This window comes from Staurois parvus, unplaced genomic scaffold (assembly GCF_062004578.1).
Source record: "Staurois parvus isolate SC_StPar_1 unplaced genomic scaffold, SC_StPar_1.0 ptg001161l, whole genome shotgun sequence".
NCBI lineage: Eukaryota > Metazoa > Chordata > Amphibia > Anura > Ranidae > Staurois > Staurois parvus.
This window is the reverse complement of record NW_028318957.1, coordinates 1265110-1280495: the sequence shown is the minus strand read 5'-3', so window position 1 is coordinate 1280495 and position 15386 is coordinate 1265110. Positions and strand designations below refer to the sequence as shown.

Genomic DNA, 15386 nt, shown 5'->3' with positions numbered 1-15386 from the left:
AACTGTGAGGGACTTTTAAACCTAGGCCTGTGTATGGCCTTCAATTGAAGCTGCTTCTGCTCCGCCACTCTGCCATTGGACTCTTGATAGTCGTCTCCCCACGCTGCTGCTGGGGGGACTTTTTAACATAGGCCTCTGTATGGCCTTCAATTTTAGCTGCTTACGCTCCGCCACTCTGCCATGGGCCCCTGTACCGCCTCCTCATGCTGCTGCCAGGCCCGTAATCTGCCATGGGCCCCCGTACCGACTCCTCATGCTGCTGCCAGGCCCGTAATCTGTCATGAGCCCCTGTACCGCCTCCTCATGCTGCTGCCAGGTCCAGAGTGTGTCATGGGTCCCTGTACGGCCTCCCATTGCTGCTGTCTCCATCGCCACACTCTGCCATGTGCCACTTTCAGGTCTCCTCACACTGCTGGTGGGTTCCATTTTGTCATAGGGTGCTGTATGGCCTCCCATTGCTGCTGCCTCCACCGCCACACTGTGGCTCCACACTCTGGTTTTGGCCCCGTGACTGCCCAAATGAGTGAAGTGTGCGGTGATTCTAAGATCGACGGCACTCATCTGCATGTCATACTGACTGACAGTATTATTTCTCTTCCCCAGCAGACTCCAAGGGCATTTAAATTAACGGTACAGTGTTCTGCACTAATATAAAGGCTCTCTGAAGCCTAGAAACACCCTTTTTATAAGTTAAATTCGCAGCAAATATATTCGGCTCGAAGCAAATTTATTCGGCGAATTCGGCGAATCAGCCGAACCGAATTTTTGAATAATTCGCTCATCTCTAATTGTCACGGGTGAATTCTGCAAGAAATGTCATTTTTTTATACAAAATACATATCTAAATGTAAAAGCTGCACCCTACCCAAGCTGTGGCTTTTTTTTGCCACCCTTAACTTCTAGCCACCCATGAAATGGGTTAAAGCTCTCCCTCTTTGCCATCGCACATATGTGTCCATGGGTGTCCATGGGCAGCAGAACTCACTCACTGCATGCTCCCGGCACAGTGAAGGAATTGTCAAAGACAACTTTCTGCCTATACTAAAGATCAGCTCCCGATCATGTGACCACTGTGACAGTGATCACATGATGGCCCGATCCTTCCTGCCCCATGGACATACAGATCCTGTTTAAGGCATGTTGGTGCTGAACAGGAAGGGGTTAAATCTCTTTAACTCTTGCTGGCCATGCCTGCTACAGGAATGAAAAACAGGAGACACTCTAGAGCAGGGCTTGAAAAAGCCATTCGCCCGCTCGCCAAACGCGTGGAGAAATCCCTCTGTGGCGAGCAGCAAGCACAGATGAAGCATGGAGCGACTGCACCTGCGCTCCAAGCCTCATTGTGAAGCCGAGTTCTGGTTAACAACTTCTGGTTTACGCGGCACCACCGCTGAGGGGACAAGTGCAGGAGAGGTCCACTTTCCTCCTCTGAGAGGAGACACCCTCTCCACCGCCGTGGTGGACTCGGAGGGACTAGGAGTAAGTACTGTATACAACATCTCACTATAATGAAGTACAGGGGAGCTTGGATATACATTACTGTGTACAGTTTTATATTTTGGACTCTTTATTCTAAAGAAAAATTTAATTTCATAAGCTTTAAGGGGGCGTGGTTGAGGGCGGGCTGGGGTGGGGTTTGGGTTGGGCAGGGGGTGGGTTTGGGGGCGGACTTGGGCAAGGTTGGGTAGGGCAACTGGTGGAGAGTAAGTTTTGTGACCGGCTAGTAGGTCTGGACTCAAAATTTTAACCCCTGCTCTAGAGTCACACTTGTCATCTCTATGATCAATTGCTAAGGATTTAGACAAAATCGCGGTTGGCATTTTAGAAGGAAAATTAATTTACATCTTTGTATTTTTTTTGGCCAGAAATCCAAGATAAGCACAAACAATATCTGCTGGATACAACTCAGAATTTAGTGGAGTGTAAGCCACCGGGAACCACCCTGAAGAGTCAAGATTTTCCCATTTCAGAACGTTTTGTTAATCTGGTTTTGGTGTCCACAGAGCAACTTAGACATCGTACTCAGCACGAGCTGATAGAGATTGGGGAAAAACACGAAAGCTACTTGTGTAAGACTCAAAGAAGATTGGAGCGAGTTTCTCTTAAAAGGCTCTTCCGCTGGTGCCGTCAAATAAAACAAGTGCCGAATGTGATCATGATCAGTGGTGTACCAGGAGTAGGGAAGACCACCCTAATGCAGAAGTTTGTCTGTGATTGGGTGAACAGAAAGCTCTATCAGCGATTTTCTTTTGTTTTCTTCTTTAAATTCCGGGAGCTCAACCGGCTGGAAGAAGTCAGCTTGGAGGAGATGATCCTTCAACAGTATCCATATCTAAATTCTCAGCTTGAAAATATCTTAAAGGTCCCGGAACAGCTTTTATTTATATTTGATGGCTTAGATGAAAGTCGCCACCAAATAGACTTTGCATCCAGACCTCCGAACGCCAACACAAAGCAGAAGCAAGGCCTTGGTGAGATTTTGGTTAACTTGTTGAGGCAATCTCTTCTAAAGGGTTGCTCTTTGCTGTTAACCAGTAGACCAGCCAAACTGGCCTCCATTGATCCTTACATTTTTCAGCTATTTTGTGAGGTCATGGGATTTTTTCATGAAGAAAGGAAGACGTACTTTGGGCAATTTTTTATTAACGACAATGATTTGGCCTTACGGGCTTATAATCACGTGAGGGACAATGAAGCTCTGTATACTTTCTGCTACATCCCATCGTATTGCTGGATCATCTGCACAGTCTTATCGATGTGCTTCAAATCTCAACAAACAAAGTGCAATCAGTCAGAATTATGTTTGCCAAAAACAGTGACTCAACTTTTTGTGATTTTCATCAGCAACATTCTGACCAATCATTCCCAGGAGATAGAGAGGGTGAAAGCCAAAAAACTGTTGAAGGATATTGGATGGTTGGCAGAGTTTGGGGTAATGAACCACATGATTGTATTTGAGAAACATGATCTGGAATCATTTGCTGTGGACACATCATTGCATCTCTTAACAAGTTTTATGGTGGAATCCAAGCAGCTTCCTTATGTCAACTATTCCTTCTTACATCTTACTGTTCAGGAGTTCTTGGCTGCTTTGGTCCATCATGTGGACCAGAAACCTGAAAAATTACTGAAAGTACTGGAAAAAGCCAAATCAAAGTCTTCTCGAGATGGCCATGCTGAAATATTTCTTCGTTTCCTTTTTGGTCTGACCGATGGCTCTACCAAAGCTCTTCTAAAACAATCACCTCTCCATCAAGGCTCTTCTAACATATTCGTTTTCTCCGATGAAGTTTCCAAAAACGTCATCACTTTGCTCCATCACCTCTCCCCACTAGTTAAGAAGACATCAAAGGATGCTTGGGAAAGGAGGGAGACTTTAAATATTTTCAACTACCTCTTTGAATCTCGAAATAAAGAACTAGTGTCACAAATATTAGGGCAAAACCTGAAAATTGATTTTTCAAGATTCAGCCTGACACCCCTTGACTGCACAGTGTTGGCTTTCATTTTGAAATCATGCAAAGAACCTGAAAGCCTCGATCTAGAGAAATGTTTCCTTGAAACGGAATGCTGGGAGAGACTGTCCCCGGGTCTTCACGCAGTGCAGACGCTTCGGTAGGTAAATCATTTTTTTTTATGTTTGTATTTCAATTAAATAATTAGCCATTTTATTACGTGTTATTAAAGTGGATCTAAACTCAACTCCCTTGCTACGTTTGTCGGCACCTGGCATCTTCCCTGGGTTTGGGATCTATGGCCATCTTGACGTAACTCTCAGAATGACATAACTCCCACACAATAGTTTATTCGTTCTGGCACTGATGTATGCCGGGAAGGAAGATGCATGTCTCTTCTGCAATAATGTGCCGGCCTACCAGCATTTTTTTTACATTTTCAGTTTAGTTCTGCTTTAAACAAATACTAAATCGTAAGTTGGATATTTGATTTTGGCAGAAGCCATTTGTTTGCGTTGTCCATTGACGTCTTCTCATGTTGGCTCTGGTGTTGAGCTCTTTCCATTGGAAATCTCAGCTTGGGCCCCAATCAAAGTTATTGGAAGGCCAAGGAAGGGAGCTGTGGAAGGTCAAAATAGAGAGCTGCATTCATTGATATTGTGGAAGGGCAGCTTTGCTGTTAAAAAAAAAAAAAGATTTTGATTGAGCATTTAAACAAGAACCAGTCCAACATTTTTTGGTTTTTTAGATTGGGGGAGAGAAGTTGGACCTTAGTCACTTTTTTGTTTTTGTGTCCTCCACGATTTCTGGCTTGTTGTTGTCCACATCTCCGTAAAAGGTATTTTCCTTATTTCCTATCTTGGTGACACAACAGTGAGTAAGGGGTAATCTCCCCAATGTGTACACCATAAAACATAACTCATTCTTCCAGTATTTCCAAAAGTAATTAGAAAAAACGTTTTGGCTGTACTTCTATTTTAAGTATATTATATTTGCTAAAACCCAACTCCAGCCAATTTGTTTTTAATTGCATTTGGATGGTGTGGGGAAGGCATAGATCCCCTGTCAGGGTCATCTCAATAGGGAGTTTTCCTCGCATTTCTTGTCAGGACAGAAAGAGATGGGAAATATCTGTAATGCCCCCTAGCTTAACTAGAGAATTTTCATTTTTTTAGATGGAGGCTGAGTAGCAGCCTGGGGATGAGGCAGCCTGTGTGTGGGACAGTAGTTCACTTCAGGACGGGCTAAGGAGGTTCTGCAGGTCAGAGCTTCTGGAACCCTCCCACCTTTCCAGAAACTCGAGGAACTTTTTGGAAGAGGGGCGGAGGCGGGGAGGAGGCTCAGATCTGCATACTTGAGGGTCCCTGGCCAATCCCCTGGCAGGAGGCTGGGCATGGTGACCAAGATAACCCTTAAGTATGACAGAGCATGGGGAGGAGTTCTGTGAGTGTCAGGTGGAAGATGGAGTGAGGAGCTGGAGTGTTGAGCCTGGGAGGAGGCTCACCTACAGGTAGGATTCTGAAAAAGAGGACCTCCACTGTACCACGATCTCCTAGGGAGGACATCTCGAGCAGCAGGGAAGGAGCCATCCCAGCAAAAGGCCTGAAGGCCGGAAGGCAGCCACCAACCCACCAAGTTGACAGGGAAAGGACAGTGTGAATACTCTTACACCCCCTGGGCCAGATAAGGGCAGTCAGGTGAAAAACCCAACTATCTTCTCATCTGGGACTGCTTAACCAGGAAATATCCTCAGTACAGCTGGATGAGGAGGGGATTCATCCGGGGAATGAGGAGGTACACCAAAGAGCTTTGAATGCTCTTAGAGGAGAGACTATTTTTGTCTACATTTGTGCACATAGTTGCAAAGTTCTAAAGCTCCCTTGGGCATCCCATATACCATTCAACCCTTAATAAAATCACAAAACCAAGCTCAAGGACTGTTTAACGACTCCTGCGTGATGCCTGGCTGTGCAGAGCTTTGGGGGGACCCAAAACTTACGACTCCTAAGGGGGCAGTGCTACATATCTAAAATGGGGACAAATCCAAAGACCAAGGTTTAGAACTAATGATAATGTTTTTATTGTTGTCCATGCCTTCCTTCCATTTTCACTCTTTCTTACTCTTTCTAAAACAAAAAAAATACTGGCTTGGGTTGGCATAGTTTAAAAGGTTGAATAAAAAGACCCAGATCTACCCAGTGGTAGACCAGTGATGGTTAAGCTTTGAAGGTATGAATGTACACTTAAAATATTTCGGACTGGAGTCCTAACACTAAAATATTTTTCTTTTTCATTAATCTACCTTTATAGACTGAATTTGAACGAATTGAAGGATGACGACATTCAGTTTATAGCTAAAGCGTTAGCCCATCCTGACTGCAAAATCCAGAATCTCAGGTAACGTAAACCTTGGAGAACCTAAAATATGTGTGAAAAATTTGATTCCTGTGATATCTCACTTCTTTCTAGATCTTAGCACTGACCCATCTGTCCTGAGATCTGGTTGAGTCAAAAAAAAAATATTGAGATGTTGGCCCTATAAAAGCAGACTAAGGTCTCCTCACTGGTTGATCAAGTTTGAAATCTAAACAGCATGGGTGGAGGAATCTCCCCTGCCGGCTATTGTAATTTGACGCCCGTCACCCATGGCTGTCAGAATGCCCAAACAGTGGCTGCAACTGATTGGCTGCAGTCATTGCTCTGCCATCCATTTACCACCCTGATCCTTCAATTTGCAGACCAAAGGATGTGGTGCTGATAGAGTCACTCATGGCTTGAATTTCAACTAGCTCATCGGGAACCGACTGAAGTTCACTCTGTGAATAGTCTGCTTAAGAGCCCCATTTACAGTGCAGTGGTACGGCCTTACGAGATGGAGGATAACCATGTTGTGTGAGCTAATAGTCATGTGCCTAGCCTCAACTCCGCAGATCTCTATGCAGAGAGAACTCAATGGAACACCACTGGCTCCCATGAACCTCATGGTATGGAGTAAACCCTCTGGTGCCCAGCAAAGAGTGGTTAGTTCTAGACAATCTCTGCACTAAACTGGCTTCTATGACAATCAAGACCTCTCTTCCTTGGCCAAGTTTGTGCCGAACCTCAAAAAAAAGTGTCCAAGGAAGGCGGGGGCAACATGGGCAAACATGGGCCCAAACTGTGCAATGGACAATAAAAAACAATACATCAGGTGGCAATGGTTCAATAGTTAGGACCTTTAGATGTTTAACCTGACCTATCAGTAGAGTAAATGGACAGTCCAACCTGATTTTACCAGTAGATCAGATCATACGGACACTCTGACATTGTAATAGTGTAATGCAGGGGTCTCCAAACATTCTAAACAAAGGACCAGTTTACTGTCCTTCAGGCTTTAGGGGGCTGGACCAGGGGCAGACTGACAACTCATGGGGCCCCCGGGCAATAGGGGATCATGGGGCCCCTGTGACCTTGCTCACACTCAAACCACACCCAAAAAAGCCTATGAAGGGTACCAGGGGCATCTCATGGGGCCCCCTACTGACCCCGGGCCCTCAGGCAGTTTTGAAATGGTCAGTCCGTCCCTGGGCTGGACTGTGACCAGTAGAAGCAGAAAATGTGCTGTAGGCAATGGGAGTGAGCAGTACCCTATTTTTGGTAATAGAGAAATAGTGTCCCATCATTGGTGTCAGTGGGAGGAATAGTGTCCCATCATTGGTGTCAGTGGGAGGAATAGTGCCCCATCATTGGTGTCAGTGGAGGAATAGTCCCCCATCATTGGTGTCAGTGGGAGGAATAGTGCTCCATCATTGGTATCAGTGGAGGAATAGTGTCCCATCATTGGTGTCAGTGGGAGGAATAGTGCCCCAACATTGGTGTCAATGGGAGGAATAGTGCTCCATCATTGGTGTCAGTGGGAGGAATAGTGCCCCATCATTGGTATCAGTGGGAGGAATAGTGCCCCATCATTGGTATCAGTGGGAGGAATAGTGTCCCATCATTGGTATCAGTGGGAGGAATAGTGCCCCATCATTGGTGTCAGTGGGAGGAATAGTGTCCCATCGTTGGTATCAGTGGGAGGAATAGTGCCCCATCATTGGTATCAGTGGGAGGAATAGTGCCCCATCATTGGTGTCAGTGGGAGGAATAGTGTCCCATCGTTGGTATCAGTGGGAGGAATAGTGCCCCATCATTGGTGTCAGTGAGAGGAATAGTGCCCATCATTGGTGTCAGTGGGAGGAATAGTGTCCCATCATTGGTATCAGTGGGAGGAATAGTGTCCCATCATTGGTATCAGTGGGAGGAATAGTGTCCCATCATTGGTATCAGTGGCAGGAATAGTGCCCCATCATTGGTGTCAGTGGGAGGAATAGTGTCCCATCATTGGTATCAGTGGGAGGAATAGTGCCCCATCATTGGTGTCAGTGGGAGGAATAGTGTCCCATCATTGGTATCAGTGGGAGGAATAGTGCCCCATCATTGGTGTCAGTGAGAGGAATAGTGCCCCATCATTGGTATCAGTGGGAGGAATAGTGCCCCATCATTGGTATCAGTGGGAGGAATATTGCCCCATCATTGGTGTCAGTGGGAGGAATAGTGCCCCATCATTGGTATCAGTGGGTGGAATAGTGCCCCATCATTGGTATCAGTGGGAGGAATAGTGTCCAATTGTTTGTGTCAGTGGGAGGAATAGTGTCCAATTGTTGATGTCAGTGGGAGGAATAGTGTCCCATTGTTGGTGTCAGTGGGAGGAATAGTGCCCCATCATTGGTATCAGTGGGAGGAATAGTGCCCCATCATTGGTGTCAGTGGGAGGAATAGTGCCCCATCATTGGTGTCAATGGGGGGAATAGAGTCCAATTGTTTGTGTCAGTGGGAGAAATAGTGTCCCATTGTTGGTGTCAGTGGGAGAAATAGTGTCCCATTGTTGGTGTCAGTGGGTGGAATAGTTCCCTGTCATTGGTGTCAATGGGTGGATTAGTGTCCCATTGTTGGTGTCAGTGGGAGGAATAGTGTCCCATTGTGGATGTCAATGGGAGGAATAGTGTCCCATTGTTGGTGTCAGTGGGTGGATTAGTTCCCTATCGTTGGTGTCAATGGGGGGAATATCGTCCATTTGTTTGTGTCAGTGGGAGGAATAGTGTCCCATTGTTGGTGTCAGTGGGAGGAATAGTGCCCCATCATTGGTGTCAGTGGGTGGAATAGTGCCCCATCATTGGTGTCAGTGGGTGGAATAGTTCCCTATCATTGGTATCAAAGGGGGGAATAGCGTCCAATTGTTGGTGTCAGTTGGAGGAATAGTGTCCAGATGTTATAAAGCCTTCGTAAATGCGGATGAAATGAGCTTTTTACCTTTTCGTGTTTTAATTCTTGCATTTATTAAATATTATTGCTTGCTTCACACGGCCACTGCTTATGTATGATGAGCATCCAGCCTGTGCCAAGTGGGGATCATTTTAAAGCATTGATATTACTGGAGTTTACCAGTCATAAGATGCTTCTATCAGTGTCCAGCAGAGCACTGGTTAAAGCTTGTAGGAGGAGTCTTCTTTCTGCTCTAGGAGAATGCAGAACCCCTGACCCTCTGTCTGGACAGTGCTGATTGACCCTGTGCTGATCACATGCACTCTCCCATGAAAAAAAACAAACTCTCTAGCAATACACACCAAACTGAGCATGTGCTGTGTGACCCCACACGATATGTCTTATCAGAAGATAAGAGGAGGACAATAGAAGAAGGGGAGGATCAGAGAAGGCAGGATCAAACAGCTTTTTTACACCATGCAGAGGATTAACTCCTTATGTTGCACAGTGAGTATAACAAGCATGCTTTACTGTGTATACAGACTGATTGTACCGTTGTGGGTTGAAGTACGGTAAATGTTTTTAGTAGTGGTGGTTTTGTTTAATTTTTATTGAACGCTTATCATGTAAATAATTGTTCATTTCTTCAGTGATTTGTTGTTTTTGTGTCCTCTACAGTATGACTAATAATGATCTGACCAGCAAGTGCTGCTCTTCCTTGGCATCTGCAATCTATAGAAACGTTTCCCTGACGTTTCTGGACCTGACCTTTAACAATCTGACGGGTCCCCACTTCAGCGACCTCATCGATGCTCTGTCCAGCCCAACATGTAGTGTAAAGCATCTTGAGTGAGTATACGAAGAGGACCCGCCCCCCCGACATAAAACCACCAATAACATGTGAATTTGTGTACATGGACAAGTATGGGTGCCTATGTCTATGTGGATGAGATGGACCGCATGACGTTATGTGCCTGATCTCCCGCATGTGGCATCAGGGCTGCTGTTAGAAACCTATACGGCCAACCTGACAGGGCCCCCCCTGAAAAAAAAACCCAGTTTACTATGCTTCAGTTATGAATGAACACAGTGATGGATCGGCACCGATCACCCATTGCGTTCATTCAGGAAAGAAAGGGCTGGTAAATGTGACATAGTGTGTGAGTGTAAATTTATATGGTGCCCATGCAAGATGAGGCGCCATGTGCTTCGCCTCGGGCATGCCCAGTGTCACGATACCTCAGATCTTGTGAGATCCCGCAGTTTAGGTACGAGATCTCCTCGAAGGCCACGGTGACATTGCCTTCCCAGGGGACATCTGTGTGACCTGGGCTATGTCACCACCACCAGTTTTTTTTGTAAAGTGGTTGTAAACCTCAGACATAAAATATGAACAAAACACATCCCTCTATAGTGTGTACTTGCCTCAGTCCAGAGCACTAAGGGGAAGATTTATGAACACCGGAGAGTGCAAAATCTGGTGCAGATCTGCATAGAAACCAATCAGCTTCCATTTATTTTTTTTTATCGTGAAAGCTTAACCGCTTCCCGACCGCCCTATAGCAGAACTACTGCTGCAGGGCGCAGGACTGCACAAAATCACGTATATGTATGTGATTTTACATATCTGGGTAGGGGGCGCTCATGTGCCCTACCCGTGCCACCACTGGCGGCTACAGCTGTTGATCACTGGGTCCCGGACGGAGATTCCCCACTGGCACCCAGTGATCGCTGAGGAACACTGACGGGGGAGAGGTCTGTATGCAAACAATACAGATCTCTCCCCTGTCACCTCCAGCATGCTGCTTTGTATGGCTCTGCATAGCAGCATGACTATACTGTAAAACACACACAGCACACAGTTAACCCTTTGATTGCCCCAGATGTTAACCCCTTCCTGCCCAGTGTCATTAGTACAGTGTCAGGGCTTTTTATTAGCACTGATCACTGTATTGGTGTCACTGGAGATGTCAGTGACACCAAGTCAGTTCCCACCCAGTGTCAGAATGCTGGCTGCAGTCCCGCCATAAGTCGCTGATCTCTGCCATTACTAGTATAAAAAAAAAATCCCAGTATATATATATATATATATATCGCCATTTGTAAACGCTATAACTTTCACGTAAACCAATTAATTTACACGTATTGGGATTTTTTTTTAAGCACAGATACGAAGCAGAATACATTTTGGCCTAAATTTATGAAGAAATTCGATTTTTAAAATTTTTTTACTGGACATGTTTAATAGCAAAAAGTCCAAAATATTGTTTTTTGTAAATTTTAATTGTTGGTCTTTTTTTGTTTATAGCGCAAAAAATTAAAAACGCACAGGGGATCAAATACCACCGAAAGAATTCTCAATTCATGGGGAAAAAAGGATGTAAATTTAATTTGGGTGCAGCGCTGCATGACCGCGCTATTGTCAGTTAAAATACAGCAGTGCCGTATCGCAAAAAATGGTCTGGTCAGGAAGGGGGGGAATCCTTAGGAGGGCGAGGGGTTAACTGAACAAGCTGAAGTTAGAAGCTGATTGGCTACCATGCAAAGCTGCACCAGATTTTGCACTCTCCAGTTTTAGTAAGTGTCATTTCTGTCTTCTGCCTCTGCTATCTGCAAGAGTCGCTTCTGAGAAGTTTTACTGACACCAAGCGAAAAAAAAAAAGGTGACATTTGTCTATTTTTAAAAATATACATTTTTTAAAATATATTCTTCAATTTTTTTTAAATATATAAAAAAGTAATTTTAACACATATTTTTACATATATTTGTAAATACATTCCAAAAATGTAGATTTGTATTTTTATTTATTTATATGTGTGTGCGTGTATATATGTTTATATTTCTTTATATACATATTTTTATATATATATATTATTTTTTTTTTATCTACATCTACAAATGTAGATTTGTATTTATATATATATATATATATATATATATATATATATATATATATATATATTGAAATATATTTTTAAATATATTGACTATGGCCACAATTTGTAACATTTCAAATATATGGCAATATATTTGGGAAGAATATTTTTTTTAAATATATTTCAAATATATTTTTCTTCCATATGGGAGGTGCATGCACGTGTCACATGCACGTGGGCCCGCACTAGCGTGAACCAGGCGTATGAGTGTGGAATAAAAGCGGCGTGGTTTCATTTGTTCATGTAATAAAGAGCCGTAACCTGTACTGCTGGTTTACACTTTCTTTCAGGCTCTGTGCCCTCAAACTGACCCGTGACGATTCCCAATGTTTGGTCTCACTGAGTAACAACAAAAACCTCGAATACCTGAATCTGAGTCATAATAGCATCACCGACGCGGGTTCAAGACACATAAAGGACCTGATAGAGAAATCCTCCAGCCTGAAAAACATCATGTGAGTAATGTGGGCAAAATAAACAGCCGATAGATTACTGCAGTAACATGAAGGATTTTTCCCCTTCCAGTGCAACATCAAAAGACACCCTAAAAAAAAATGAAAGGAAGACTTTGTAATCAGAGTCTAGCATCAAGTCCATGAAACTCCTGGGATATGGATCTGGTCAGGTAAGTAGCAGAGGGGGGTGGTAATCAGTTTCAGCTGCTTTGGTGTTAATGAAATTAACAGGTGCACTAGATGGGCAACAATGAGACGACCCTCAAAACAGGAATGGTTTTACAGGTGGAGGCCACTGACATTTCTTTCCCTACTCATCTTTTCTGACTGTTCTTCACTAGTTTTGCATTTGACTAGGGTCAGTGTCACTACTGGTAGTATGAGGCCATACCTGGACCCTACAGAGGTTGCACAGGCAGTCCGACTCCTCCAGGATGGCACATCAATACGTACCATTGCCAGAAGGTTTGCTGTGTCTGCCAGCACAGTCTCAAGAGCATGGAGGAGATTCCAGGAGACAGGCAGTTCCTCTAGGAGAGCTGGACAGGGTCGTAGAAGGTCCTTAACCCATCAGCAGGACCGGTATCTGCTCCTTTGTGCAAGGAGGAACAGGATGCGCCCTGCCAGAGCCCTACAAAATGACCTCCAGCAGGCCACTGGTGTGAATGTCTCTGACCAAACAATCAGAAACAGACTTCATGAGGGTGGCCTGAGGGCCTGACGTCCTCTAGTGGGCCCTGTGTTCACTGCCCGGCACCATAGAGCTGGATTGGCATTGGCCATTGAACCCCAGAATTGGCAGGTCCACCACTGGCACCCTGTGCTTTTCACAGATGAGAGCAGGTTCACCCTGAGCACATGTGACAGACGTGAAAGTGTCTGGAGAAGCCGTGGAGAACGTTCTGCTGCCTGTAACATGGTTCAGCATGACCTTTTTGGTGGTGGGTCAGTGATGGTCTGGGGAGGCATATCCATGGAGGGACGCACAGACCTCTGCAGGCTAGAAAAAGGCACCCTGACTGCCATTAGGAATGGGGATGAAATCCTTGGACCCATTGTCAGACCCTACGCTGGTGCAGTGGGTCCTGGGTTCCTCCTGGTGCAGTGGGTTCTGGGTTCCTCCTGGTGCAGTGGGTCCTGGGTTCCTCCTGGTGCAGTAGGTCCTGGGTTCCTCATGGTGCACAACAATGCCCGGCCTCATGTAGGGAGAGTATGCAGGCAGTTCCTGGAGGATGAAGGAGTTGATACCATTGAATGGCCCCCACGCTCACCTGACCTAAATCCAATAGGACCCCTCTGGGATGTCATGTTTCTGTCAGTCCAACGCTGCCAGGTTGCCCCTCAGACTGTACAGGAGCTCAGTGATGCCCTGGTCCAGATCTGGGAGGAAATCCCCCAGGACACCATCCATGGTCTCATTAGGAGCCTCCCCCGATGTTGTCAGGCATGCATACAAGCATGTGGGGGCCATACAAACTACTGAGGACCATTCTGAGTTGCTGCATTGAAGTTTCAGCAAAATGGACTCGTCTGTTGCATCATTCTTTCACTTTGATTTTTGAGGTGTCGTTGAATTCAGTCCTCTGTAGGTCGATCATTTTCATTTCCATCAAATGATGGGGCATCCTTACGTTCCTAACACATCACCCCATCCATATCAGTATGGAGATCCAGCAGAGATTCCTCCCCATTGAGATCTGATAGGTTTCCAAGGTGTTCCTTTCATTTTTTGAGCCGTGTAGTTCAAGTAAAGAGCTGCTCTACCATTTGCAAACTAGGACAATGATATGCAAAAAAGGAAACCATAAATTGGATTCCATCGGAGCACTTAACAGGGTATCAGTAGGTCCATCCTGTTGCCGCAACCACCAGAACAGGAAGCCACAGACACGTCTACTGATATTCTCTCAAGTGCTCCTATGGAACTTCTGTGGCTGTCGGGCTCTACTTTTTGCTTGCCTACTGCATTGGGTGGCGCCATGACCTACCATGTGGTTTCGGCCTCTTTTACAAAAAGACCACTGGTGATTATATGACTTCAAGAAATAGCCCCTGAGGTTGAGCAATTCTTGAAATGCGTCAGTTTTGGGCTCAGTTGATTCTGGGTTGTTAACAGCTTCACTACCCTCGAGGTTAGGGGCAAATACAACCCATGATAAGTGTCAGGCACACCATTTTTTAAAATTTGTTACCATACGGATCACATCAGATGATGGACATGTTTTTAGAACTTTATGAAAAAAGAATATTTGTTTTATGTATATCTGTGTGATTCATTTGGTACTCAAATAATCCTCTGCCACCCATGCAACCAATTGATGGTCCCTGATTTGGAGCAAAGTCCCTCTCTATTCCTCATTTGGCCCTCATTTTGGACTGAACTATATAGTTGTATATAAAATGCACTATTTATCTTTCAAAAAGTGTTTGAACCTTGCTAAACGGTGCTAAACTTAACATAATTAATGATTAAGTCGATGACGAAACGCGTCGAGGGTAGTGACGTCAAGACGTTTTACCGGAACCGGAAGTTTACTGGAGGCCATCTTGGAGAAGGGAAAATCGTGGAGTTATACTTGGACGTTTCCCTGGATGGTTGTGAGACTCCTTCTATTCCCTATTAAGCGGTTTTAAATCTTTTATCATGTGAGCAGTTTACATTAAAGTATATTTGATATATCTATCTGGCGGTATTATACTATGTCCTGTGTGTTCTCTTGGAGATGAATACAAACAGAGTGTCTGAGGAGATCAGAGAGTACCGTGGTAACAAGAGAGGTCTGAAGTAAAATCTATGAGAGGACTAGCCTGGAAAGTTCCTGAAGCATTTTGAAGCATATTATTTTGGGATAGTTGGTAAGGGTACCCTTACTACGAATAGAAGTGTGCACTAAACTTTGCTGTGGCGTTGATGTGGCACTGCTGAGCGTTATATACATTCATTTTTTTTCACTGATTCACGTTTGTTTCACGTTTTTCACTATTTTTTCACGGATATTCACTATATAAATTATATGGAAATTGTGATGTATAAAGGGTAATGCACTATGTGATTTTCCTTTTTTTGAGGTGGATATATTTTGGGACATCGTTGGAAGAAATTTTTGGACTTTTAGTTGGTGGATTGTACATAAATTTGAGTGGACTGTATTTTGTCGTGGACTGGATATATAAAAAAATAATAATTTTCATTTTTGGGATAAAGGTATATAGAGATATTATATCTCACAGTTATTGTATATTAGGATAAATTTGT

The 15386-nt window shown here is 44.4% G+C and overlaps 1 protein-coding gene across 4 annotated transcripts in view; it reads left to right on the top strand.

Moving 5' to 3' along the window:
* Positions 1-15386, top strand: part of LOC149439097 (NACHT, LRR and PYD domains-containing protein 12-like) — a 55146-nt gene that overhangs the window by 37491 nt on the left and 2269 nt on the right. For 2 of the 4 annotated variants that reach the window (XM_089659479.1, XM_089659480.1), the window contains exons 7-11: positions 1866-3615; positions 5766-5852; positions 9417-9587; positions 11966-12130; positions 15200-15335. In XM_089659479.1, coding sequence (XP_089515605.1) covers positions 1866-3615; positions 5766-5852; positions 9417-9587; positions 11966-12130; positions 15200-15335 — 2309 coding nt within the window. The other 2 variants (XM_089659482.1, XM_089659481.1) reach the window with 2 other exon arrangements.